This window comes from Hyperolius riggenbachi, chromosome 4 (assembly GCF_040937935.1).
Source record: "Hyperolius riggenbachi isolate aHypRig1 chromosome 4, aHypRig1.pri, whole genome shotgun sequence".
NCBI classification, from domain to species: Eukaryota; Metazoa; Chordata; class Amphibia; order Anura; family Hyperoliidae; genus Hyperolius; species Hyperolius riggenbachi.
Genome location: NC_090649.1, coordinates 365,467,015 through 365,491,946, shown reverse-complemented (window position 1 = coordinate 365,491,946; position 24,932 = coordinate 365,467,015). Strand labels below are relative to the sequence as shown.

At 47.4% G+C, this 24,932-nt stretch overlaps 1 protein-coding gene across 1 annotated transcript in view; it reads right to left on the bottom strand.

The window, feature by feature from the left end:
* LOC137504050 (sulfotransferase 6B1-like) overlaps nt 1-20,693 on the bottom strand; it is an 82,050-nt gene extending 61,357 nt beyond the window's left edge. Inside the window, exons 1-3 of the mRNA XM_068231974.1 lie at nt 20,426-20,693; nt 16,721-16,830; nt 12,512-12,601 (exon numbers count right to left, since the gene is read on the bottom strand). Coding sequence (XP_068088075.1) covers nt 12,512-12,601; nt 16,721-16,830; nt 20,426-20,645 — 420 coding nt within the window. The 5' untranslated portion in view covers nt 20,646-20,693. The remainder of the gene's footprint in view (nt 1-12,511; nt 12,602-16,720; nt 16,831-20,425) is intronic.
* Nucleotides 20,694-24,932: the final 4,239 nt, after the last annotated feature.

Here is a 24,932-nt window from a genome sequence, read left to right as displayed (position 1 = left end):
CTGCATTCCACGACAAATTTTCGACGAACTTTAACACAGCTAGTGTGTCCTGCAAATAGGATGGTACAAAAGTAAGAAGCGGCCTAAGGAGGTGGTCCAAGTACCTCGATAGTCTCTCGGTAACACACCCAATACCCGAGACTATTGGGCGTCCCGGTGGCCTGTCAAGGGACTTGTGGATCTTGGGCAGGTGACACCAAATAGACTTCCTAGGGAAGTCTGGCAACAAATCAGTTGCCATTGTTTGTTTAAAAAACCCAAATCTCGACCCCCTTTCTGAGTAGTGATTGCATGGAGCGTTTGAATCGCGTTGTCTGATCCCCTCATAGTGGTCTGTATGTGTCCCTATCTCCCAGTTGTCGTAACGATTCCTCGTTATAATATTGGGTAGTCATGACCACTAGGGCGCCCCCTTTGTCCGCTTTCTTTATCATTAAATCAGGACTTTTTTTCAACCACCTAATTGCACTCTCCTTCCTGTCGCTTAAAGGGAACCTTAACTGTGGGGGGAAAAAATTCACTTACCTGGGGGCTTTCCCAAGCCTCCTGCAGCCATCCTGTGCCCGCGCCGGTCCTTCGGTGCCCTCCCCGGCTGAGTTTAGTTTTCGGCCGACTGCCAGTCGTCCTCGGGCAAAGCGTCCTCTTCTTCCGCATTCCCCGTCGTAAAGAGCCTTCGTGGGATGCAGGCGACGCAATTGCCACTCTCAATGTAGTGAATCTTTACAATAGAATTCCCCATGTCGACGGAGTTGCAGCAGTTAAATACTTCCTACAAAAAACCAACAGAGATTTAAGATCCATAGACTACATATGTGAATGTCTCACATTTGTCCTAACCCACAATGCCTTCACTTATGATGGTCAATGGTATTGGCAGGTGTCGGGCACAGCCATGGGGACATCGGTGTCATGCACGTACGCAAATTTTGGCATGGTGGGAGGAAAGGTATGTGTATGGTCCTGATGTCTCCCATGGCCGTTGCCTCAGGAGGTGGTCTAGATTTGTAGATGATGTCCTGGTAGTCTGGAACGGGACTGAGGATGCATTCAAGGAATTTTTTGAAAATTTGAATGAAGACAAAAATATGCAATTCACACATGCATTCAATACCCACCAGGTTTGCTATCTAGATCTGAACTTCATCATTCAAGAAGAGGGATTAACCACCTTAGCGGTATGGACAAGCTCAGCTCGTCCATTACCGCCAGAGGGTGCCGCTCAGGGCCTGCTGGGCCGATTTTGATAAAATAAAAAAGCAGCACACGCAGCCGGCACTTTGCCAGCCGCGTGTGCTGCCTGATCGCCGCCGCTCTGCGGCGATCCGCCGCGAGCAGCGGCGAAAGAGGGTCCCCCCAGCCGCCCGAGCCCTGCGCAGCCGGAACAAATAGTTCCGGCCAGCGCTAAGGGCTGGATCGGAGGCGGCTGACGTCAGGACGTCGGCTGACGTCCATGACGTCACTCCGCTCGTCGCCATGGCGACGAGGAAAGCCAAACAAGGAAGGCTGCTCATTGCAGCCTTCCTTGTTACTTATGCTTGCCGGAGGCGATCGGAAGAACGCCTCCGGAGCGCCCTCTAGTGGGCTTTCATGCAGCCAACTTTCAGTTGGGTGCATGGAATAGTTTTGTTTTAATTAAAAAAAAAAAAACCCTCCCGCAGCCGCCCTGGCGATCTTAATAGAACGCCAGGGTGGTTAATATGTCAAGGGTACAAGAAGCCCATTACTGGAAACTCTCTCCTACATAGGCGGAGTTACCATCCAGAACACACCTTCAGGTCGATACCTTATAGTTAATTTTTGAGACTTAAGCGAAATGATACGAAGTATGAAGATGTTGTGGAACAGGCTCAGGAGTTGAAGAATGACTTGCAGGAGAGTGGGTATGAGGAAAAGGAATTGATGGAAGCTTTTGAAAAAGCCAGTCGAACAAACAGAAAAACTAATACAGAAAAGAGAAAAGAAAATAGTATCTGAGGAAAAGACGACAGAAAGAGTAACCTTTTCATTTGACTACACCCCTATGCACAAAGAAATTAGAAAAACTATCCTGAAGAATTGGAGAATAATTAAAAGGGAACCGGTTCTAGGAGAAATATATAAAATCCTCCACTGATCACGTTTAAAAGAGCTCGCACAATAAGGGATAGGATCACGAGGAGTGAGTACAGATCTCCAAGAAAAGAGAATTGGCTAAATTTACACCGCTTACAAGGGAACTACAAATGTGGACGGTGTTCGGTTTATCCTTTGATGGAACAAGGGAAATACTTGAAAGTGGACCCTGTAGAGAATGAACTTAAAACAATGATAACGTGTATAACCAAGTATGTAGTGTACATTATTTGGTGTCCATGCCTCCGGTTCTATATAGGGATGACCACTAGTGATGGGCTGAACCTCCGATTTTAGGTTCGCGAACTTCCGCAGAAGGTTCGGTTCGCTGAAAAGTTCGCGAACCACAATAGACTTCAATGGGTAGGCGAACTGTGAAAAATAGAAAAAATTATGCTGGCCACAAAAGTTATGGAAAAGATGTTTCAAGGGGTCTAACACCTGGAGGGGGGCATGGCAGAGTGGGATACACGCCAAAAGTCCCGGGGAAAAATCTGGATGTGACGCAAAACAGCGTTTTAAAGTAAACCTAAAGCCGGGGGAAAAAAATGAGATTAACTCACCTGGAGTTTCCCTCAACCCCCTGCAGCCGATCGGTGCCCTCGCAGCCCCACTCTGACGCTCCAGGACCCGCCGGCGAGCACTTCCGGTTCGGCCGTCACCGGCCGACAGGCATGGGAACGCGAGTGATTGTTCGCGTTCCCAGCCTGTATATTGCCCCCTATGCTGCCATTGCGGCCAGGAGGCCAGGAGCCACCGCGGCAAGGTAATGATCACGAAGGGGGATGGGCACATGTACATGCCTTTTGTTTTTTTGTTGCAGCCGCCTGCAGTTCAGCCAGAAAAATTAGGCAGGCATGTGCACGCCCCAGAAAAATTAGTATAGCAGCCGCTGCTAGCAGCGGCCTTAAAAATTCTGGAATCCGCCTAGAGTCCTGGACCCTGGTGGTGGTGGCGGAGAAGGCAGTCAAACGGCCTGCAGGCAGAGATGTGTGTGGGGACTGAATTAGTCTTCGGTCGTGCAATAGCCCTCAGGGATCCATGCCTCATTCATTTTGATAAAGGTCAGGTACTGAACACTGTCATGACTTAGGCGACTTCTCTTCTCAGTGACAATGCCTCCAGCTGCACTGAAGGTCCTTTCTGACAGGACGCTTGTGGCAGGGCAAGAGAGAAGTTGTATGGCAAATTGGGACAGCTCTGGCCACAGGTCAAGCATGCGCAACCAGTAGAGCAAGGGTTTATCCTCACTGCTCGCAGTCGCAGTGTGTACATCCACACTTAAGGCCAGGTAGTCGGCTACCTGCTGGTCCAGGCGTTGGTGGAGGGTGGATCCCGAAGGGCTACTGCGAGGCGTTGGACTAAAGAATGTCCGCATGTCCGACATCACCCCGAGATCGCTGGAGCGTCCTGTCCTTGCCTGCGTGGTCTGGTGAGGAGGAGGAGGAGGATTACTGCCAGTGGTACCTTTATTGCGTTGTACTATCACATCACCCTTAAATGCATTGTAAAGCATCATTGACAGCTTGTTCTGCAAGTGCTGCATCCTTTCCGCCTTGTGTTGAGTTGGTAAAAGATCTGCCACTTTGTGCCTGTACCAAGGGTCTAGTAGCGTGGCCACCCAGTACAGGTCATCCCCCTTGAGTTTTTTGATACGGGGGTCTCAACAGGCTGGACAACATGAAAGAGGCCATCTGCACAAAGTCGGATCCAGACATACTCTCCATCTCCTCTTGCTCTTCCACAGTGACGTCACGCAACTCCTCTTCCTCCCCCCAGCCACGAACAATACCACGGGAACGTGGAGCAGCAGAAGCCCCCTGTGATGGCTGCTGCAGTTGTTCTTCTGCCACCGCCTCTTCCTAATCCACAGAAACACCTTCCTCATAATCGTCATCCGAGTCTGACTCCTCTCCTTCCCCACACGACTCCTCTTCTTCCTCCTCCTCCCCCCTCTGTGGTGCCGCAGGTGTCGAGGAAACATCTGGTTCGGATGTAAATCGCTCCCACGAATCCTCCTGCCGTAGCTGTTCCTGTTCCCACTCCGCCACAGCTTCATCCACCACTCTACGCACGGCACGCTCCAGGAAGTAAGCGTAGGGGATCAAGTCGCTGATGGTGCCTTCAGCGCGACTCACCAGGTTGGTCACCTCCTCAAACAGCCACATGGTCCTGCATGCATTTTGCATCAGTGTCCAGCTGTTGGGCCACAACATCCCCATCTTCCCAGATTGTGTCCTTCTACTGTAGTTGTACAGGTACTGGGTGACGGCTTTCTCCTGGTCTTGCAGGCGAGAGAACATGAGCAGGGTGGAATTCCAGCGAGTCGGGCTATCGCATATCTAGCGTCTCACCGGCAAGTTGTTTTTCCGCTGAATGTCTGCAAAGCGTGCCATGGCCGTATAAGACCACCTGAAATACCCACACAACTTCCTGGTCTGCTTCAGGACGTCCTCTAAGCCTGGGTACTTTGAGACAAATCTTTGCACGACCAGATTCAGCACATGTGCCATGCAGGGTACATGTGTCAGCTTTCCTAAATTCAAAGCGGAAAGGAGATTGCTGCCGTTGTCACACACCATGTTGCCGATCTCCAGCTGGTGCGGGGTCAGCCATTGCTCCACCTGTTTGTTAAGAGCAGCCAGGAGAGCTGCTCCAGTGTGACTCTCCGCTTTGAGGCAAGACATGTCTAGAATTGCGTGACACCGTCGTACCTGGCATGCAGCGTAGGCTCTGGGGAGATGGGACTGTGTAGCTGGAGAGGAAGAGGAGATGGCAGCACCGCTAGAGTTCATCTGACACTCAGCCAAGGAGGAGGTTGACAGCGAAGAGGAGAGGAGGTGGCAGGAGGCCTGCCTGCAAGCCATGGAGGTGTCACAAGTCGGTCTGCTGCGCAGCCAAGTACTCCCTGCTTGCTGCCATCGGTCACCAGGTTGACACAATGGGCTGTGTACGTAATGTAGCGGCCCTGCCCATGCTTGGCAGACCAGGCATCCGTGGTCAGGTGGACCCTTGACCCAACGCTCTTCGCAATAGATGACACCACTTGCCTCTGAACTGCACGGTACAGTTTGAGTATGGCCTTTCGTGAAAAATAAGTGCGGCCTGGTATCTTCCACTGCGGTGTCCCAATGGCCACAAATTTACGCAAAGCCTCTGACTCCAACAGCTCGTATGTTACTAGCTGGCGAGCTAATAATTCCGCCACACCAGCTGTCAGATGCCGGGCAAGAGGGTGACTGGCCGAAATTGGCTTCTTCCGCTCAAAGACTTCCTACACGGACACCTGGCTACTGCTGTTGGCAGAGGAGCAGAAACCGCTCAAGGGCAGAGGCGGTGTGAAGGAGGGTGGCTGTGAAGGTTCAAGGGAGAAAGTGGATGAAGACGATGCACCTCAAGGAGGAAGAGGAGAAGGAGGGTGGCTTGTCTTTTGAGAAGTGCGGCTTTTCCTCAGGTGTTCTTCCCATAGCTGTTTGTGCCTTTTCTCTAGGTGCCTTCGTAAGGCACTTGTCCCTACATGAGTGTTGGCCTTTCCACGGCTCAATTTTTGGAGGCAGAGAGAACAGATAGCTTTGCTCCTATCTGAGGCACACACCGTAAAATATTTCCAAACCGCTGAGCCCCCCTGGGGTGATGGCACTACGGTGGCATCAACAGCTGACCTTGAAGGGCATGTTGGCTGGCTGGCCATAGCTGGCGATACATGGCGCCGGACACTGCCCCCAGCTGTTTCTGAGGACGAGCTCCCTCTGCTTCTATCATGGAGTCGTCTCCTCCTACTCCTCTCTGGCTCCCCCTCTGAACTGTCCCCCTGGTCATCTCCTCTATTGGGAACATATGTGACATCCGCATAATCGTCATCATAATCCTCCTGCCCAGCTTCGCTTTCCTCAGACAACTCCACAACTGCACCAACTTCAGGTGGTTCATCATGCCCCTCTTCACACGTTACGTCCATACTATCGCCACCTAACTCAGACGTATGAGGTGGTGTACCTGCGCCACAGTAGTGGCTGTGAATCAGTGATTTCACCACCACCAAATAACTCCTGCAAAGTGTCAAATGCAGCGGATGTGGTGCTTGTTGTAGCGCTGGTGGCTGCGGGAGATTAGGTGTTCTGTGTTAAATACTCAAGCACGTCCTCACAATTTTGAGAAGTGACATGCCTTCTTCTGAGCACTGTACTTTGGGCCAGGTCCGCACGAAATCACAGCAACACCACCTCACACAGACCTGCCAGTGCCAGGTGGCCTTCCTCTGGGTCTGCCTCTACCTCTTCCTCTACCTGGTTTGTCCATTTTGTCCATCTCCGGGGGAAGCTAGGTATATGCAGTGAGGTGAGTTCACTCAACCCAAAAGGTAGTTATATATGCAGTGAGGTGAGTTCACTGAACACAAAAGGTAGTTATATGCAGAGAGGTGAGTTCACTGAACACAAAAAGGTAGCTATATGCAGTGAGGGTAGGTTCACTCAACCCAAAGGTAGTTATATATGCAGTGAGGTGAGTTCACTGAACACAACAGGTAGTTAGATGCAGTCAGCTGAGTTCACTCAACACAAAGGTAGTTATATGCAGTGAGGCAAGTTCACTCAACACAAAAGGTAGTTATGTGCAGCGAGGTGGGTTCACTCAACACAAACGTAGGTGTATGCAGTGATGAGGTGGGCTAACTAAACACAACAGGTACTAGTAGTAGGTAAATGCAGTACTGGGTGGGTAGTACAATGTGCAGCTCCCTGTCACACACACAGGTAGTCACTGAATGTGCTGCTGAATGCTGGTGGGCTGCTGGCAGTGGGACACACACATTATGAATTAGCAATGCTGTCTAAGCAACACAAGTGTCTCACACACACAGGTAGTCACTGAATGTGCTGCTGCTGCTGGCAGTGGGACACACAGTATGAATTAGCAATGCTGTCTAAACACCACAAGTGTCAGTTTCAAACACAGAAAAAAAAATTGATCATACAAGCAGGATGTGCTCTGAAAAGAGCTGTTCTGGGGCGCTATTATAGCAATAAGACTCAGCTAGGAGCAAGCTAAGGAGGCAAGAGCCTGACTAATCTGTCTCTAGGAGAACAAGTTTGCAGCAGCTGTCCCTAGTCTGTCTCTAGCAGGCACACGAGTGAGGCTAAGGGCCGCCGGAGCCTGCCTTATATAAGGGGGGGGTGGGGCTCCAGTGCTTAGTATAGCTAGATTGGATACAATGCGCCTGCTGACTGTGATGCAGAGGGTCAAAGTTGACCCTCATAGAGCATTATGGGGCGAATCGAACTTTCGGGAAAGTTTGCCTTCGCCGGCGAAGGCGAACCACCCGAAGTTCGCCTGGAACCGTTCGCCGGCGAACCGTTCGGCCCATCTCTAATGACCACTAGGAAACTTAAAGAAAGGATTCAGGGTCATGTTAGATCTATCTCGTCAGGAGTTGGTTGCCCAAGATTGATTGAACATGTGAAAGTAGAACATCATGGCAACCCGGAGGTCCTTAAGTTTGCAGGAATGGAGCAGGTGGTTACCCCACTAAGGGGAGGGGATAGAGAATGAATGCTTTTGCGGAGAGAATCCCGCTGGATAATAAAGACGGATGCAATGGGGGCCTTGGGGTTGAATGACTATGTAGACATGGCTTGCTTCTTAGACCCTTGATTCTGCCATCTATTAATATTTACTTTGCTAATAGTGTTGTACTTCCAGGATCCTTGAAATCCATTGTTTTTAAATGAATTGTCCTCTGTCTTTGTTGCAGGGGTGTACCACCCAGTCTATAGAATTTGGGGAGAACAGACTAATGGTTCGTAGATTTCCGTAAATTAAAGAAAACCTGAACTGAAGATTAAAAGTTTAAATAAACATACACAAGTCATACTTACTTCCCATGTAGTCTACTCCTCAATCTCTTCTCCTTTCCCATGTCCTGTTTGTCCACTGTGATCAAGGGAATTCTCCGTCCTCCATTTTGAAAATGGCCATTACCCCATAACAGCTTTCTGGTCAGCACACTGTTAAACTGTAACATTGCCCACTTGAGCCATAGGGAATCATAGACATTACTTGGCACAGCAGTTGTCCTGTCAGCTATAACTGACAGCAACTGATATATTTCAGTTCTGACAAAATTTTTGTCAGAACTGGAAGGGATCATTGTCAGAAGAAAATGATGAGCTTCTGAGAGGAACTGATGGCAAGGTAACTATGCAATGTTCATTTGAAGTTACCTCATGTGTTTATTTTAAATAATTTTTCTCAGTACAGGTTCTCTTTAATGATATTAATAAAATGTATGTTCCCCTTTATGGTACTGGCATGGTCGCCTTCTGTCAACATTAAGATTCTAGTGCAGCGTGGTTTCATACATTAATGCTGATAGCATGATAATGGAGGAAATAGTATACATATATACCTGTTGATATATGTATACAGGTTTATTTTTTAACAGTAGATTTAGGTCTCTTATGTCGAGAGCAGGGCCGGCCCGCTCATGAGGCGGGGTGAAACTTTTGCCTCAGGCGGCAAATTTCCAGGGGCAGCATCCGCCCGTCCGTGCGGGGAGCCGGCCGCCGAGCTGGAGGGGTAGCTGGCAGGACGGGGGTATTGGGCCTAGCGGCAGGGAGGGGGGGGGGGGGGGGTCGGACCCTCCCTCGCCTGGGTCCCCCGTCCTCCGCTCCCCTCCAGCCTTACATAGAAGCAGCCGCTATTTGTAAGAGGCACGGGCGGGGAGGACTCACCTCTTCCTGGATCCAGCGTGCGCTCCACTGACGTCACTTCCTGCAACGCTGCAGGAAGTGATGTCAGTGGAGCGCACGCTGGGAAGAGGTGAGTCCTCCCCGCCCGTGCGTCTTACAAATAGCGGCTGCTTCTTCTATGTAAGGCTGGAGGGGAGCGCAGTTCGGGGGACCCAGGCGAGGGAGGGGGGGGGGGTACGACCCCCTCCCCGCCGCTAGGCCCAAAACCCCCGTCCTGCCAGCTACCCCTCCAGCTCGGCGGCCCCCCAGAGCGCCCCCCCCTCAGGCGGCAAAAAGTCTAGGGCCGGCCCTGGTCGAGAGAGCCACCCTCTGTGCAGTCCTGTTAATGACATTTAATCTTGTCAGACGGGCCTGCATAATGAAGAATCATCTTCTGTACTTTAGCACCACCTCGTGGCTCTGGAACACTTGTGCACTACCACTCGTTGGAATGCACGAGGTCAGAACCAGCGTGGAACGCTCCACTTCCTGTTTGCAGACGTCATGGGAAGTAGCATCTGCCGGAAGTGGGGCGGGGGCGGCGGGGTCCGGCACATTACTCCCACAGGGAGGAATCCCCCTTTGAAATTGGCCATGGACCGCGGTTTTGACGTGCACAGCAGCCTCTGAAGACACTCAAGGAGCGAAATGGTCGTTAGGTGACCCCACATTGCCCCGCAGCCATCAACAGAAGGGTAGGCAATCTCATGTATGTGATTGATGCTTTGCATATTTTAAAGTTTACCAGCCAGATGGAATAAAGCTGTTTTTATGCTTTGAACACTGCAAGAGCCAGCCTGCTTTCTCCTGTCTGCACAAAAGCAAAGACACACACTGCAGTGGAAGATACCCGGCCGCAATCATTTCTCAAAAAATGTGATACCCAAACTGTACCGTGATGTTGAAAGGCAAGTGGTGTCATCTCTGGCACACAGCGTTGGGTCACGGGTCCATCTGATCACGTGGTCTGCAAAGCACAGTCAAGCCTGCTCAAAGACTAAGTCAGTCCCCAAACACAGCATCTCTGCCTGCCCCAAGACTAAGTCGGTCCCCAGTCCCCACACAGCATCTCTGCCTGCAGGCCGCTTGACTGCCTTCTCCCCCACCACCAACAAGGTCCAGTACTCCAGGCGGATTCCTGAATTTAAGGCCGCTGCTAGCAGCGGCTGCTATAATAATATTTCTGGTGCGTGTACATGCCTGCCTAATTTTTCTGCCTGCACTGCGGCTGCAACAACAAAACAAAAAAGGCATGTACGCGTGTCAATTCCCCTTCGTGATCATTAACTTGCGTATCACAATGAAGCAATGACCGCTGGCTATATGAGTGTGTCGGCGGGGGCCCTCACCCAACATAGGTTCGCGAAAAAAAAGACCACACATATTCAAGCTTAACAATGCTCCCTTGAAAGGTACAAAACCCACCTGACCCTCGCTTGAAGGACATCCATTCCCTCCCCTTGTCACCGTCCCATACAAAGCCCATAGGTCTCCTGCCATGAAAATTACAAAAAAAAGATCCAGCCTCACCGAAGGATCAGATCTGTCATTATCTCTGATCACAAGTTAATCTTAAAGTGGACCCAAATTAAAAATACTAGATTTCAGAAATAAAATCTATTTTCTAACTTATAATAAATAGCAGCCTTTTTTCAGCTGCATGATGACAAATATAAAATATTTTACATTTATTGGAGGAACCCCTCCCTTCCTTTCATATTGCCGGGACAGAATCCGGCAAACTGATGGAGTAGATGGTGTCCAGCAAAGGAGGAATTGCTAATGGCTGCCACCTGTATAACCCTAGTTAAGAAAAGAGAAGGGTGAAAAGCATGCACTGAAATGCTCATAGGCTTGAAGGAGTGTCTATTTATCTTTGTAGTGCAACTAAATATTTTGAATTAAAAAAAAAAAAAATGTTTGGTTTGGGTCCGCTTTAAGTTTGCCCAATTCTCCTAACAAGTCCTTCTTAGCATACCATGAAGTATATTGAAAAGGCTTCATAAATGATTGTATTTCAACTGAAGTGAAAGAATTGACAATAAAGTTCTTCCATAACTTGGAAAAAACGGGTGGTCTTTTCTTCTTTATGTAGTTGGATTTTAATGTTATCTAAATGTAGCATATGAAGTTCTTGTTTAACATCCCATGTAGTTGGAATATTAGGATACATCTATTTATTATATATAAAACTTATCTTACCTCTTTTTGTCTGACTTTTTTTTTTTTATATAAGTCTGCACAAATTTGACAGTTATAATTACTCTCTCTAAAACCCTATCATTTGGCTGGTTAACTGAAATTACACATTCATTACAAAGACAGGAAGGATCCTATACATCAACCAAGATGATGGGTATGCATACACAAGGTAATCTTTCCCCACCTGTTACAGCTGACACAGCCATGCAAGGCCAGTGGCATAGCAATAGGAGATGTAGATGTTGCGACAGCACTGGGGCCCTTGGGCCAGAGGGGCCACGAGGGGCCTTCCCTCAACCACAGTAATAGCTCTCTATTGGTCCTGTGCTGGTAAGAAACACTTCTATAGATGCTTTGAATAGTTGTAATTATTAACAAACGCTTACCCATACCCTGCTTGCACCTCTGGCACTGGTTGTCCTTGGCAGGTTTTGGTGTGCCATATCAATTGTTATGTATAGAGCGCTTGGGGGACGCAATATAAAACTTGCACGGGTCCATCGCTCCTTAGCTGCGCCATTGCACAAGGCAGCTTTCATTGTGAAACATGTAGACGACAATAGCAGTGGCCTGGAAACATCAGATTATGCCTGTGTCCTACAGCTTGTTAAAATACTTGAGGTTACCGTACTTGATAAGGACAGTTTTATGCTTAGGAAAGGGAAGGCGTATGTATGTTCAGCTGCTTGTGATTTGGGCACAGGGAAAAGCCAAAGGATAGCTTTCCCTACACTAGGTAATCTCTGGGAATGTAATAAGTATAGTCCCCTACTGATTACCTCATTTCTTCCTGTTGAAGCGTAATTCGGGGTCTGACTATTATTATTATTATTATTATTATTATTATTATTATTTAGTATTTGTATAGCGCCGACATATTACGCAGCGCTGTACAGTGTATATATATATATATATATATATATATATATATATATATATATATATATATATATATATATTGTCTTGTCAACATCTGTCCCTCACAATCTAATCCCTACCATTGCCATATGTCTATATTATGTAGTGTAAGTACTGTAGTCTAGGGCCAATTTTTAGGGGGAGCCAATTAACTTATCTGTATGTTTTTTTTGGGAATGTGGGAGGAAACCGGAGTGCCCGGAGGAAACCCACACAGACACGGAGAAAACATACAAACTCTTTGCAGATAGTGCCATGGCTGGGATTCGAACCAGGGACCCAGCGCTGCAAGGCGAGAGAACTAACCACTACGCCACCGTGCTGCCCATATGACTATTGCTGATACCTGAATTACAGTACCACTATTGCACCACTATAGCCATAATTAACATTACGGTCTATGGCAGTGCCTAAATGATGACCTGATTCGAGTGGAAGATACATATTGAAACAAATTGTTAACATTTTAGAACAAATCTATATACAATATTAATTTACAATCCTAGAGTAAAGCTAATGAATAAGAAATGTATTGATAAACTGTACTTTACCTTGGACTTCTTTTCAAAAAAATTTCTAGGAATATTTTCATAGGAAAGATGTGAACAGAAGACTCTCGGTGATGGCTGTTGATTCACATGCTTCAGATAAAGAAAACAGGCAGAAATATTAATGTAGTGTTTATTTAATAGTTAAGGCCTCTTTCACAGTGCGACGTTAAAGTCGCACGTTAGAAAATGTTTTAACAAGGACTAACGCATAGCAATATTAAGTCTGTGCAACATTCACAGTACACACATTGTGTTATGTGTAACGTGTAGCAATATTTAGAATGTGCTGCATACTGTGCGTTTAGCAATAAAGCTGCTGCGTTGTGTGTGCTGCACATGCTCAGTAATTTATTTTTTATGTAACGCATGCGCCGTTTTCGTTCCATCATCGTGCGACGAAAACGGCACACCAAACGCAGGGCTAAAGAATGTACTTTAAAGAGGAGCTCCAGTGAAAATAATTTAATAAAAAAAAAGTGCTTCATTTTTACAATAATTATGTATAAATTGTTTAGTCAGTGTTTGCTTATTGTAAAATCTTTCCTCTCCCAGATTCACATTCAGACATGTATTACATGGTGACATTGTTACTGTGGGCAAGTTATGTAGCTGTTTCTAGCTGCTCTGGCTGTTACAGACAGCTTTAAACAGCCATTTCCTGTCTGTGAACATTGTTACATTGTGGCAGTTTGCCCAGAGTACCGCGGTATTCAGAGCCTCTTGTGGGAGGGGTTTCAGCACAAAATTAGTCACACAGCGCCCCCTGATGGTCTGTTTGTGAAAATCATTCTATTTCTCATGTAAAAGGGGGTATCAGCTACTGATTGGGATAAAGTTCAATTCTTGGTTGGAGTTTCTCTTTAACGTCCAAGTTATAGTCTTTCAATGCGTTGCATTAGGGGCACGTTATGCGACCTTAACGTTGCAGCAAACGCAACATCCCACTGTGAAAGAGGCCTAAACATTGCTTCTTATGTTTGGACCAGAGCATAGAATATGCAAATACATAAATCAAAGAAAAGTAAGGACCTTCTTGCAGGTATTATAAACACAGCAATGAACTTTGTTTTGGGAACAACATTGTAAGATCGGAATACCGAGACCTAAGGCGGAATACCAAGACCTAAGCTGAGGCGCAAGCCTTTGGGTCTCGGCAGGCCGCTGACATCACTGGAGTGCATGGCAGTCAGCTCCCATTGGATAGGCGGCGGACACGCTCTACCACTGTAGACAATAGCCACATGTGTGTATGGCGTGTCAGCTGACCTGCTGACACGCCGCAATGACATTGGTTAATTTGGATGCTTTTGCTTTCTGATTGTTAGTCCTTGTATTTAACTCTGGTGAGCGCCCCCAATTATCGCCCGTGATAGCATTTAGCTTTGGCTTGTTGCTGGGTATGCGCTCACAAACATTTGATTTACTGTTGCCGACTCTGCTTTGTATCTTTGACCATGTTTAACTCCAGCTTGATTCTCTGTTGCCAACTCGGCTTTGTATCCTGACCACGCTTTTTGGATTCCCTGTTACCGACTCTGCTTGTATGCTGACCACGTTTATTGGATTACCTGTTGCAGACTGTGCTGTGTACCGGGACTTTGCCTGTCTGCTGCCTGGATTGACTTCTGTTTGGATAAGGACTTGAATAAACGCTGCCTGGACCGACACTGGCTACACTGACCACGCTAACACCACCTGACTCATCTGGGGAATTACATGGCTACCAGGTGCTGGGAGGGGGACATTCCCTTCCTCCTAATGCTGCTTAATGTATGAATGGGAGGGGGACACATGCCTACCAAGTGTTACTACTAAGTCTGAAATTGGGACGGGGCACATGGCTACCCAATACTAATAACTTATTAGGGGTGCATGGCTACCTAATACTACTATCGAACGGTGTGTGAAGGGGGGGAGCACTTGTCAACTCAGTACTGCTATCTAAGGAGGTGTGTGTGTGTGTGTGTGGGGGGGGGGGGGGCACATTGCTGCCTTATACCACTATCTGGGCACATAGGGCTATGTAATGTAATACAACTATCTGGGATAGGGTAGGGAGGAGGCACGCATGGCTACCTAATACTGCTGTGGGTGCATGATAGCTTATATATTTTTTCCATTTAAGATTTTTTTTTGATTTGGTTATGCAGTGAGGAAAATAGAGAGCAAAGTTAGTGTGTGCGTTCAGCAATAAGCTAATACCTGCACTCTCCAGTTGCAGCATTTTTTAAATTGTTATTGCTTTTTTTGCCATTCACTGACAAAACTGATAAAATATCTGATAAGACAAGTTTACCGAACATTTTGTGAAGAACTAGCTGGAGAGAAGACATTCAGGTACAAACTAGTAAGTGTTTTGTATTCTGTTCATATATGCGTTTCCCTTATACCCATTTTCTCCTTGGTCAAAAAATGTATTTTTCTACATTGTGCCACAGGAAAAGAAGAAGATCACAGACAAGCATTAACACGAAACTATAATAGGGGCAGCAAGCTGGACAGGTAATTAATGCTACACACAATACAATTTTCCGACAGATTTATCTGCCAGATCGATTTTTTTCAAAATGTTAAATCTGAATTTCGATCGATTTCCATAAAAGTGAATGGAAAGCGATTGAAATTCAGATCAGACATGTTGAAAAAAAATTGATCTACGGCCTAGTGCACACCAGAGCGGTTCTGCTGCGGTTTGCGATCCGCTTGCGAGTGCGGATCCGCTAGGGTAATGTAATTCAATGGGCTGGTGCACACCAGAGCGGGAGGCGTTTTGCAGAAACGCATACTCCCGGGTTGCTGCAGATTTTGGATTGCGGATGCGTTTCTGCCTCAATGTTAAGTATAGGAAAAACGCAAACCGTTTTGAAAAACGGCACTTCAGGCGTTTTTTGTTACAGTAGCTGTTCAGTAACAATACATGAAATCTACTACACCAAAACCGCTACACAAAACCGCAAAATGCTAGCTGAAACGCTACAGAAAAAGCGTTTCAAAATCTGCTAGCATGTTGCGGATCTGCTAGCGGTTTTTGGTGTGCACCAGGCCTGACAGGTAAATCTGCCAGAAAATTGTATTGTGCTAGTGTTACAAGATAAGTGTAATGCTAGGTACTAGCATTACACATCTTGTAACACTAGAGTGCTAGGATGGAATGCTAGCTGGGACACTTTCTGGGTTTCTTCTGTGTTATCCAATTTCCTCCTACATTGCAAAAAAAAAAAAAAAAAAGTGGTAGTTTTACTATTCTTCAATCCAGGCCTGTGAGCCCCCAAGAAACAGTAAGTGATGTGAGATGCCTGGTCTACTCAGTATTGTGCTGCACAATATATGGGCAATGTATAAATACTGAAAAATAGGTAAGTAATAATTGTAGCCTTATTAAAGTGGGCTTATACTGGACTTATACTGAAAGATCATGATCTAAAAATGCTACTTAGTTGCATACTGCCCTCCTGCATTTAGTACTTTTGAGTAAATAACCCAGGAGGAGTATCCAGATCAGTTGTTTTGACTTTCTAGACTTTTTTCTGCCAACACCTTTACATCTCGCTTCTATAAGGGGCCGGCACTCCTTTACATAGTGCCACTTCTTTCCTCCTCCATCTCCTGGCATTTGATTGGATGTGCATATTAGTACGATGTCTGTAAACTGGGCGCAGGGTAAGCCGAATGGCAATTCACATTGCTGCTGCTCAAATCCCCAGCGGCGTACTATTCCCCCTCTGAGGTATCACAAATCACCCTTACGCGCCCCATAGCATTGCTGCTTTAGCAGCGCTTAATTCTGCCGCTGAGCGCCAAAACAATCTGAATTGTCTGATGGGCCACATGCCCATTGGGTATTGGTCAAACCACATTTTCTTTTTTTATCTCGCCACCCAGGTTGGGAGTTATAAAGCAATGGCAGGCATGTTTTTATATGTGCCCAGAGCTGGATCAAGACCAAACAGGGCCCCAGACAGAGCAGCCAAAGCAGCCCAATCCTCCATTATGCCCTCCAGATACACAAAAGGATTTAGAATTACAGTCCAGCAGGAAAGAATGTATTGCTATTGTAAAAAGTAAAAAAAAAAAAAAAAAAAAAAGTGACTATTTTAGCACAAAAGATTTTTATATGTTCCCTGTCACTTGGAATCAAATTTGCTTATAACAAGACCCTAATGCCGACCTAACCGACATACACACTGAAAGACAATTCAGTGTACAAACCTGAAATTTCTCTGGGTTTCCAAATTCCAGCATGGCTTGGGATAATGTTGGTTCTTTGTTATGTATTCCAAACAGCAATTCATGTAGAATCTGTATTGTCCAGTTTGTTCCTGGAATATTGTGAAGCACCATTGTTGTAAAAGTTGTCTATATGAATTTCAATTAAAACCATGAAAATATAACGGATCCCAGTAACTCCCCCTCCCCATTCAAAAAGAAAAAAAAAACACACACACACACACATTAAGAATTATATTTTAATGGAAATAACAACTACTTACTGTATTTTAGGGCTTGTTCACACCTAGGGCGTTTTGAGTTTTTTTAGCGCCGGCGATTTTTAAAAATGACTTCAAAGCGCTTGTGCAATGATTCCTTATGGGACAGTTCATATCAGGGCGTTTTGTCCGCTTTCTGCCCAGGAAAGCGATCCATGTACCATTTTCGGGGGCCTATTTTGCTACAATACAAGGTATAGGAAAAACGCTCACAAATCGGGGGAGGGGGGTGGGGAAATCGCTACCACACCAGTGAATTTGCAGGAAGAAGATGATCAGTTATCTCCTGCTGGGGTTTCCTATAGAACCACTGAACTGACCAGTCAGAATCCTTCTTGCTGAGCACTGGCGCATTCAGACATGGGTTACGGATGTATGGAATCCCCCCTTGAGACTCCTGTACCTTTAGAAAAAAAAAATTCCTGAAATCGCTGAAGCGGGCAAGCTGGTAAATATACAGAGGCTTGCCTCCTGCAGGGTCTGTAGGTAAAAACTCCCACCATCGTAAAGACTAATGTGGACAGCTACATAAGGTATTTCACAGGATGAAAAGTTTTTGACAGTCCCTAAACTCCAGGAGGGCTCCATCCCTCACATCCTCCACACCCCTATGGATGGTATACCTATATCCTTCCCTTATTCCCAAAATCATATGGATCATGGATCCTTTATTCCACTGCATCATATGGCTATCGCTTGCGCTATGTGACACTATGTGGCATATTCCACTGAATTGTCCAAACTAAGTCTATCTCCCGTTCCTCTCTCGGGAGTTGTGCCAGCGCTGTCCCCCGTTCAAATTTGCTGCTACCAGAAGCCCTCAGAAACACTCGTGTCCTTGAGTACTTCCAAAGATAGGCAGCTCCGTAATACGCCAGCGCACTTTTGTGCATGGGCAGTATGGAGCCACCTGTCTTCGGAAGCACTAGGGGACATAAGTACTTCTAGACCTTTCAGGAATCCCCCCCTTACAAATCCTGCGTTTGCCCCTGCTGAGCATTCTGATTGGTCTGCTTCATAGACCAAAAGTAAAACATAGTCAGAGTTTTAAAAATGCTATTGCCAGGGTTTGCTGTACTTTCAGTATGATTCTATATGCAATATTATTGGATAAAGAGTTTGCTCCGTATGAAGAAACATGCAGCTGATAAGAACAGTAGGCAGGTTTATCACTATTCCCGGATCTTGAAGGCATTTATTTGGAAGCAATAGACATTTATAGACAGTTGTGCTGCTCATATGTTTACATACCATTGCAGAATTTGTGATGTTCTCATTAATTCAGTTAGGGCCGGCTCGCATTAGCCTTAAAGTGAATGGGAACCCATATTTAAATAAAGTCAGATACTCACCTAAGGAGAGGGAGGCTCTGGGTCCCATAGAGCATCCCCTCTCCTCTTCCGGTCCCCGCTGTTGCACTGGCTCCCCCATAGCGGTATTCAACTGTGGTCGGTCAAATACCGCTGTTTCCTGGCCGAAGGGAGGTTTCAGAAATGTTTCAGGAGCCTGAGTGCTCCCGAAGACGGGCCGCACTACACTGCGCATGCACGAGCACCAACTATGATTTACTCACGCGTGTGCAGTATGGAGCCGCCTCCCGATGAATGGACACGGCTCCCGAAGACTTCCGAAGTCCCCTCGGCGGGGTATGTGAACGGGGGAGCCAGCGCAGCACCGGGAGAGGAGAGGGAAGGCTCATTAGGACCAAGCTTTCCCTTTCCTTAGGTGAGTATCTGGTTGGTTTTTTTATTTAAATATGGGTTCCCATTAGCTTTAAAGGTAGCCTGAGAAGATCAAATAAAGATCTATACATACCTGGGGCTTCCTCCAGGCCCCTTTGCGCTGATTAGTCCCTCGCCATCCTTCTCCGCTACCTGCAGCCTCCGCAATCCGGCCCAATAACTGCAGGAGTTGGGGACTTACTGCGCATGCGTAGTCCAGCCTTGCCTGTCCCACCATTGCGCTCCCGTGGCAGACGCAGAATGCTCCCAGCCGCGGGAGCGAGACGGGGGAGCGTGCTTGGCCGCACTGCACCTGCACCGACTGGCCCTGACTTGCTAAATTACCAGGCCGGATTGGGGAGGCTGCAGGTGGAGGAGGAACGTGGCGAGAGAGCGATCAGCCCGAAGGGGGCTGGAGGAAGCCCCAGGTACCTATAAAACTTTTTCTCTTTCGTCTTAGGTGCACTTTAAGGAATACCAGAGCTGAACCATACAGTAAACATGGAGGGAGCAGGCATGTGTATGACGTCGCCATCATGCCCACCGCCCCCCCCCCCCTGTTCTCCATCAGCCTCCTCTGCAAATGCCCTCCACAGCCACTTCCTAGACGGGCATTAGTGCGCAGGAGCTGATTTGGAGCGCTCTGTGCATGACGTCATGATGCTGCGGGGGGTTCATTGGTGGACGAAAGGAGGGTGACAGCAGAGAATAAGATGCTCCGTTGCCCCTCCTCACGCCCCATCCGCATAGCAACACAGTGTGCTGACAGCTACACAGCTGACACGTGTCTATACAGCTGAGCACATTGATTATGCCCAAGAGGATCAGATTCTGATCCCCAACGGGCGACATCAGTACTTTGCTGTGTACACACCTTTATAATGACTCAAGAAAAGAATCTGAGGGAAACTCTTCTCATGCCAGTACAGGGTAGCGCAGCCAGAGAGTGAGTGATCAGCCAGTGAATCTAGCTACCGACTGTTGTACTTTGAAGTTTGCTGGGCCAGTGAGATCCTAGATGCAGTGGCAGCAGCCCAAACTAAAAGAAAAAACATTTGACCCAGCGTCATTGTTCAATTAATAATATTAGTGGTTTCTGATATTGTTCTTTAAACAAGGTCAGTAAAAAAAAAAAAAATCTGCCGATTTTTACTCTACCAAAACAGTTGGATGTAAACTATCTCTAAGCACAGAAGCAAATATGTTTAAAATCATGAAAAGTGTTTTTTTGTTTTTTTTATGTACAATACCATATACAGTATATTAAATATATCTCTTAAATTTTGGGATATGGGGGAAATGGACTTTAACGTAACTGCACTATTTGTTGTTTTAATTTACTGCATGATTTTGTTTTAATTATTTTTTGCAAAACACAACTAACACACACCAGGGGCGCAGCAATAGGGGGTGCAGATGTAGCGACTGCATCAGGGCCCTATTAGCTCTCTATTGGCCCTGTGCTGGTAGTAATCATTTCTATAGATGCTTTAAATAGTAGTAATCATTAACAAACTGTTTCCCATCCCCTACTTGCACCTCTGACACTGGGGAAATCCTTAGCAGGTTTTGGTGCACGTAGCAATTGTTATGTATAAAGTACCCATGTAAAACTTGCATCGGGGCCCACAGCACCTTAGCTACACCACTGACACACACACTGTCTCACTGTCTCATGCTGCACAGAGGATCAGTCCTGCACTCACCACATTTTGGATATGTTGCTATCAGCACATCATCGTCTCTGGCTTCCAAAGTCCCCATGGATTGAAAAGTTGCCTCACTGCAGAGAACACTGGGGTACAGGGTGCCCTTATAGTTACATTTCAGCTCCTCTGGAGTCAGTTTGCTAGCTTGTTCTGCAGTTTTCTGAATGAATTCCAGGAATTGTTCCTGCTTTGTTTTCTTTTCTTCAGAGTCAGACATTTTCCCTGCAGAGTGTGAGCACTGGGCACTGACAGAGCATTCACAATCACTTCCTTTATATAAGAGGCCATGGGAGAGGAGTGTTTGCACATGACTGATGACTATTCCTTGCAGAAGTACACAGCCTACTTCAGGTTAGGAGCAGCACACTAGGTAGGCAGTGTGACAAACTATGCATTTTCTGCATAAGCGGTTTTTATTTTACTTTTTTGTTTATCATTTGCATTTTGCATTCGTTTTTTGGTGCGTTTGCATTTTGAGTTTTTTGGCGTAAAATACAGTATCATATTAAAAAAGAAAACACAAACGCATGTAAAAATGCAGTTTTCTGCATCTCCATTGAGATAAATTAGGTGTGTTTTACATGCATTTTCGAAAATTATGTGGCAAGTTGTTTGTTTTTTAAAATGCACATATATGCGTTTTTACATGTGGTTCATAGGCTTTCATTATCAACAAAAAGGCTAGTGTTTTCTTAAGGGTCCTATTACACTTAATCCGTTGATTTTCAAAGTACTGTCCATGTTTTCCTATTGCTTAGTTCCCACTGTACGTGTTTTAACTGAATGATTTTCACAATGAACTGTTAGGCCTCTTACACAGTAAGACGTTGCGTTTGATGCGACGTTAAGTGAAAGAACTAAAACGGCGCATGCGTTAAAAAAAAAAATGAAAACATTACTGAGCATGTGCAAACAGTCTAACGCAGCTAAAAACGTGTATAACGCATAGCATGCAGCACTTTCCTTTAACGTGCAGCGTTAGACACCAACGCAACGTCTGCACTGTGAACAGCCCATTGATTTTTCATTGCTGTAAGTTATTGTGCGTTACATGTTGTTGTAACGTGCGACTTTAACGTCGCACTGTGAAAGAGGCCTAATGGGAAAAACGCGTACCATTGCATACTAACACATACTAACGCACTCGAATGCATACCAATATATTAAATGTAATGGTGGCCACTATGATCCAATCTTTTTCATCCAATTTGACCATTTCTATGTAATATAAGGGAACTAGGCCTTGCTCATCACGAGCTAATCACGAGTACTGTGGTAGTGGTTAATCGTGATTCAAATGAAATGTAATTGGTGCAAGTGTGCGGCTGGCAGGGCCGGCCCGCCCATGAGGCGGGGTGAGGCGGGTTCCTCAGGCGGCAGGAAGTGGAGGGGCGGCACCAGATGAAGTGGCTGTGACTGAGCGGGGGGAGCCAGAGCCGCGGTGAGGGCAACCCGACCTCTCCCTCCCTCTCCCCGGGCCGCCCTCCATGCTCCCCCCTCGGACTTTAGGCAGCAGAGTTAGCGCGCAGGGAAGCGCTGCTGTACACAGCCTGTTACTCACCTCCCTGGATCCGATCGCCGCTCCCGCCCTGCTGGTCTCCTCTCTGCAATGTAGCCGCTGATACATTACACACGCTGCTTCCTGTTTACACAGGAAGCAGCCGCGTGTGTATCAGCGGCTATGCAGATAGGAGACCAGCAGGGCGGGAGCGGCGATCGGATCCAGGGAGGTGAGTAACAGGCTGTGTACAGCAGCGCTTCCCTGCGCGCTAACTCTGCTGCCTAAAGTCCGAGGGGGGAGCATGGAGGGCGGCCCGGGGAGAGGGAGGGAGAGGTCGGGCTGCCCTCCCCGCGGCTCCGGCTCCCCCCTCCGCCATTATGAGGGTGCACCTACCTGGGCAAGCTACCTATCTATCCTATACTGGGGGGCACCTACCTAATCTAACCTGTTTTGGGGGCAGCTACCTATCTATCCTATACTGGGGGGCACCTACCTAATCTAACCTGTTTTGGGGGCAGCTACCTATCTATCCTATACTGGGGGGCACCTACCTAATCTAACCTGTTTTGGGGGCAGCTACCTATCTATCCTATACTGGGGGGCACCTACCTAATCTAACCTGTTTTGGGGGCAGCTACCTATCTATCCTATACTGGGGGGCACCTACCTAATCTAACCTGTACTAGGGGCAGCTACCTATCTATCCTATACTGGGGGGCACCTACCTAATCTAACCTATACTGGGGGCCAGCTACCTATCCTATACTGGGGGGCAGCTACCTATCTAACCTATACTGGGGGGCAGCTACCTATCTAACCTATACTGGGGGGCAGCTACCTATCTAACCTATACTGGGGGGCAGCTACCTATCTAAACTATACTGGGGGGCAGCTACCTATCTATCCTACACTGGGGGGCAGCTACCTATCTAACCTACACTGGGGGGCAGCTACCTATCTAACCTACACTGGGGGGCAGAGGCGTATCTAGCGGGGTGCAGGCATGGCTCATGCCATGGGCGCCACAGCACCATGGGCGCCATGACTGCCCCTGTGCTGTGCCCCCATGCCTACTCCAGTGCCTTCCTCATCTCTCAGACCACAGATCAAATGTATTCTGTTTTCTGGGGAACATGGCTACTTAAAGGAAACCTTAACTGAACGGGGGGTAAAGAGTTTCACTTACCTGGGGCTATTACCAGCCCCCTGCAGCAGTCCTCTGCCCTCGGCGCCGCTCTGGAATCCTCTGGTCCCCCACTGTCACTTAGTTTCGTTTTTGATGACTCACCAGTCGCCGGCCGCCATGCGTATTATTGGACGCATTCACCAATGCAATTAGCGCTATTGCGGACCGCAACGCGTACAAAAATACGCGTTGCCGCATATCTACGCGTGCGGAATGCGGCAACGCGTATTTTTGTACGCGGTGTGGTCCGCAATAGCGCTAATTGCATTGGTGAATGCGTCCAATAATACGCATGGCGGCCGGCGACTGGTGAGTCGTCAAAAATGAAACTAAGTGACAGTGGGGGACCAGAGGATTCCAGAGTGGCGCCGAGGGCACAGGACTGCTGCAGGGGGCTGGTAATAGCCCCAGGTAAGTGAAACTCTTTATCCCCCGTTCAGTTAAGGTTCCCTTTAACTTATGTATGTAGCGCACACTTAGCTTAGTGTTAGAAAAGAGGACAGAGGGAATAAGAAGAGATATTTCCAAAAAAGTAACCAGCAATATCCCACGCCCAAAAACACAAGCAACCATAAGATGTATGTGAAAAGGGATGCTGTTCTTAGAAGGAAAGGGGCGCTGACCTGGGGGAAGGGGGCTCAATTTCAGTGTTTGCCATAGGCTCCATGTTACCCAGATACGCCCCTGCTGGGGGGCAGCTACCTATCTAACCTACACTGGGGGGCAGCTACCTATCTAACCTATACTGGGGGCAGCTACCTATCTATCCTATACTGGGGAGCACCTACCTAATCTAACCTGTACTGGGGGCAGCTACCTATCTATCCTATACTGGGGGGCACCTACCTAATCTAACCTGTACTGGGGGGCAGCTACCTATCTAACCTATACTGGGGGGCAGCTACCTATCTAACCTATACTGGGGGCAGCTACCTGTCTATCCTATACTGGGGGGCACCTACCTAATCTAACCTGTACTGGGGGCAGCTACCTATCTAACCTATACTGGGGGGCAGCTACCTATCTAACCTATGCTGGGGGGCAGCTACCTGTCTAACCTATGCTGGGGGCAGCTACCTATCTAATCTATACTGGGGGCACCTACCTAATCTAACCTGTACTGGGGGCAGCTACCTATCTATCCTATACTGGGGGGGCACCTACCTAATCTAACCTGTACTGGGGGGCAGCTACCTATCTAACCTATACTGGGGGGCAGCTACCTATCTAACCTATACTGGGGGCAGCTACCTATCTATCCTATACTGGGGGGCACCTACCTAATCTAACCTGTACTGGGGGCAGCTACCTATCTATCCTATACTGGGGGGCACCTACCTAATCTAACCTGTACTGGGGGGCAGCTACCTATCTAACCTATACTGGGGGGCAGCTACCTATCTAACCTATGCTGGGGGGCAGCTACCTGTCTAACCTATCCTGGGGGCAGCTACCTATCTAATCTATACTGGGGGCACCTACCTAATCTAACCTGTACTGGGGGCACCTACCTAATCTAACCTATACTGAAGGGCAGCGACCTAATCTAACCTATACTGGGGGGAAGCTACCTATCTAACCTATACTGGGGGCACTTATCTAACCTGTATTGTGGGCACCTACCTACCTAGCTAGCCTATACAGGTGGCAACTATACTGGCTACCTATACTGGGGGCACCTACCTAACTAACCTATACTGGGGGTACCTACCTATCTAACCTATGCTGGGGGCAACTATACTGGCTACCTATATTGGAGGCACCTACCTAGCTAACCTGTACTGGGGGCACCTACTTATCTAACTTATACCGGGGGG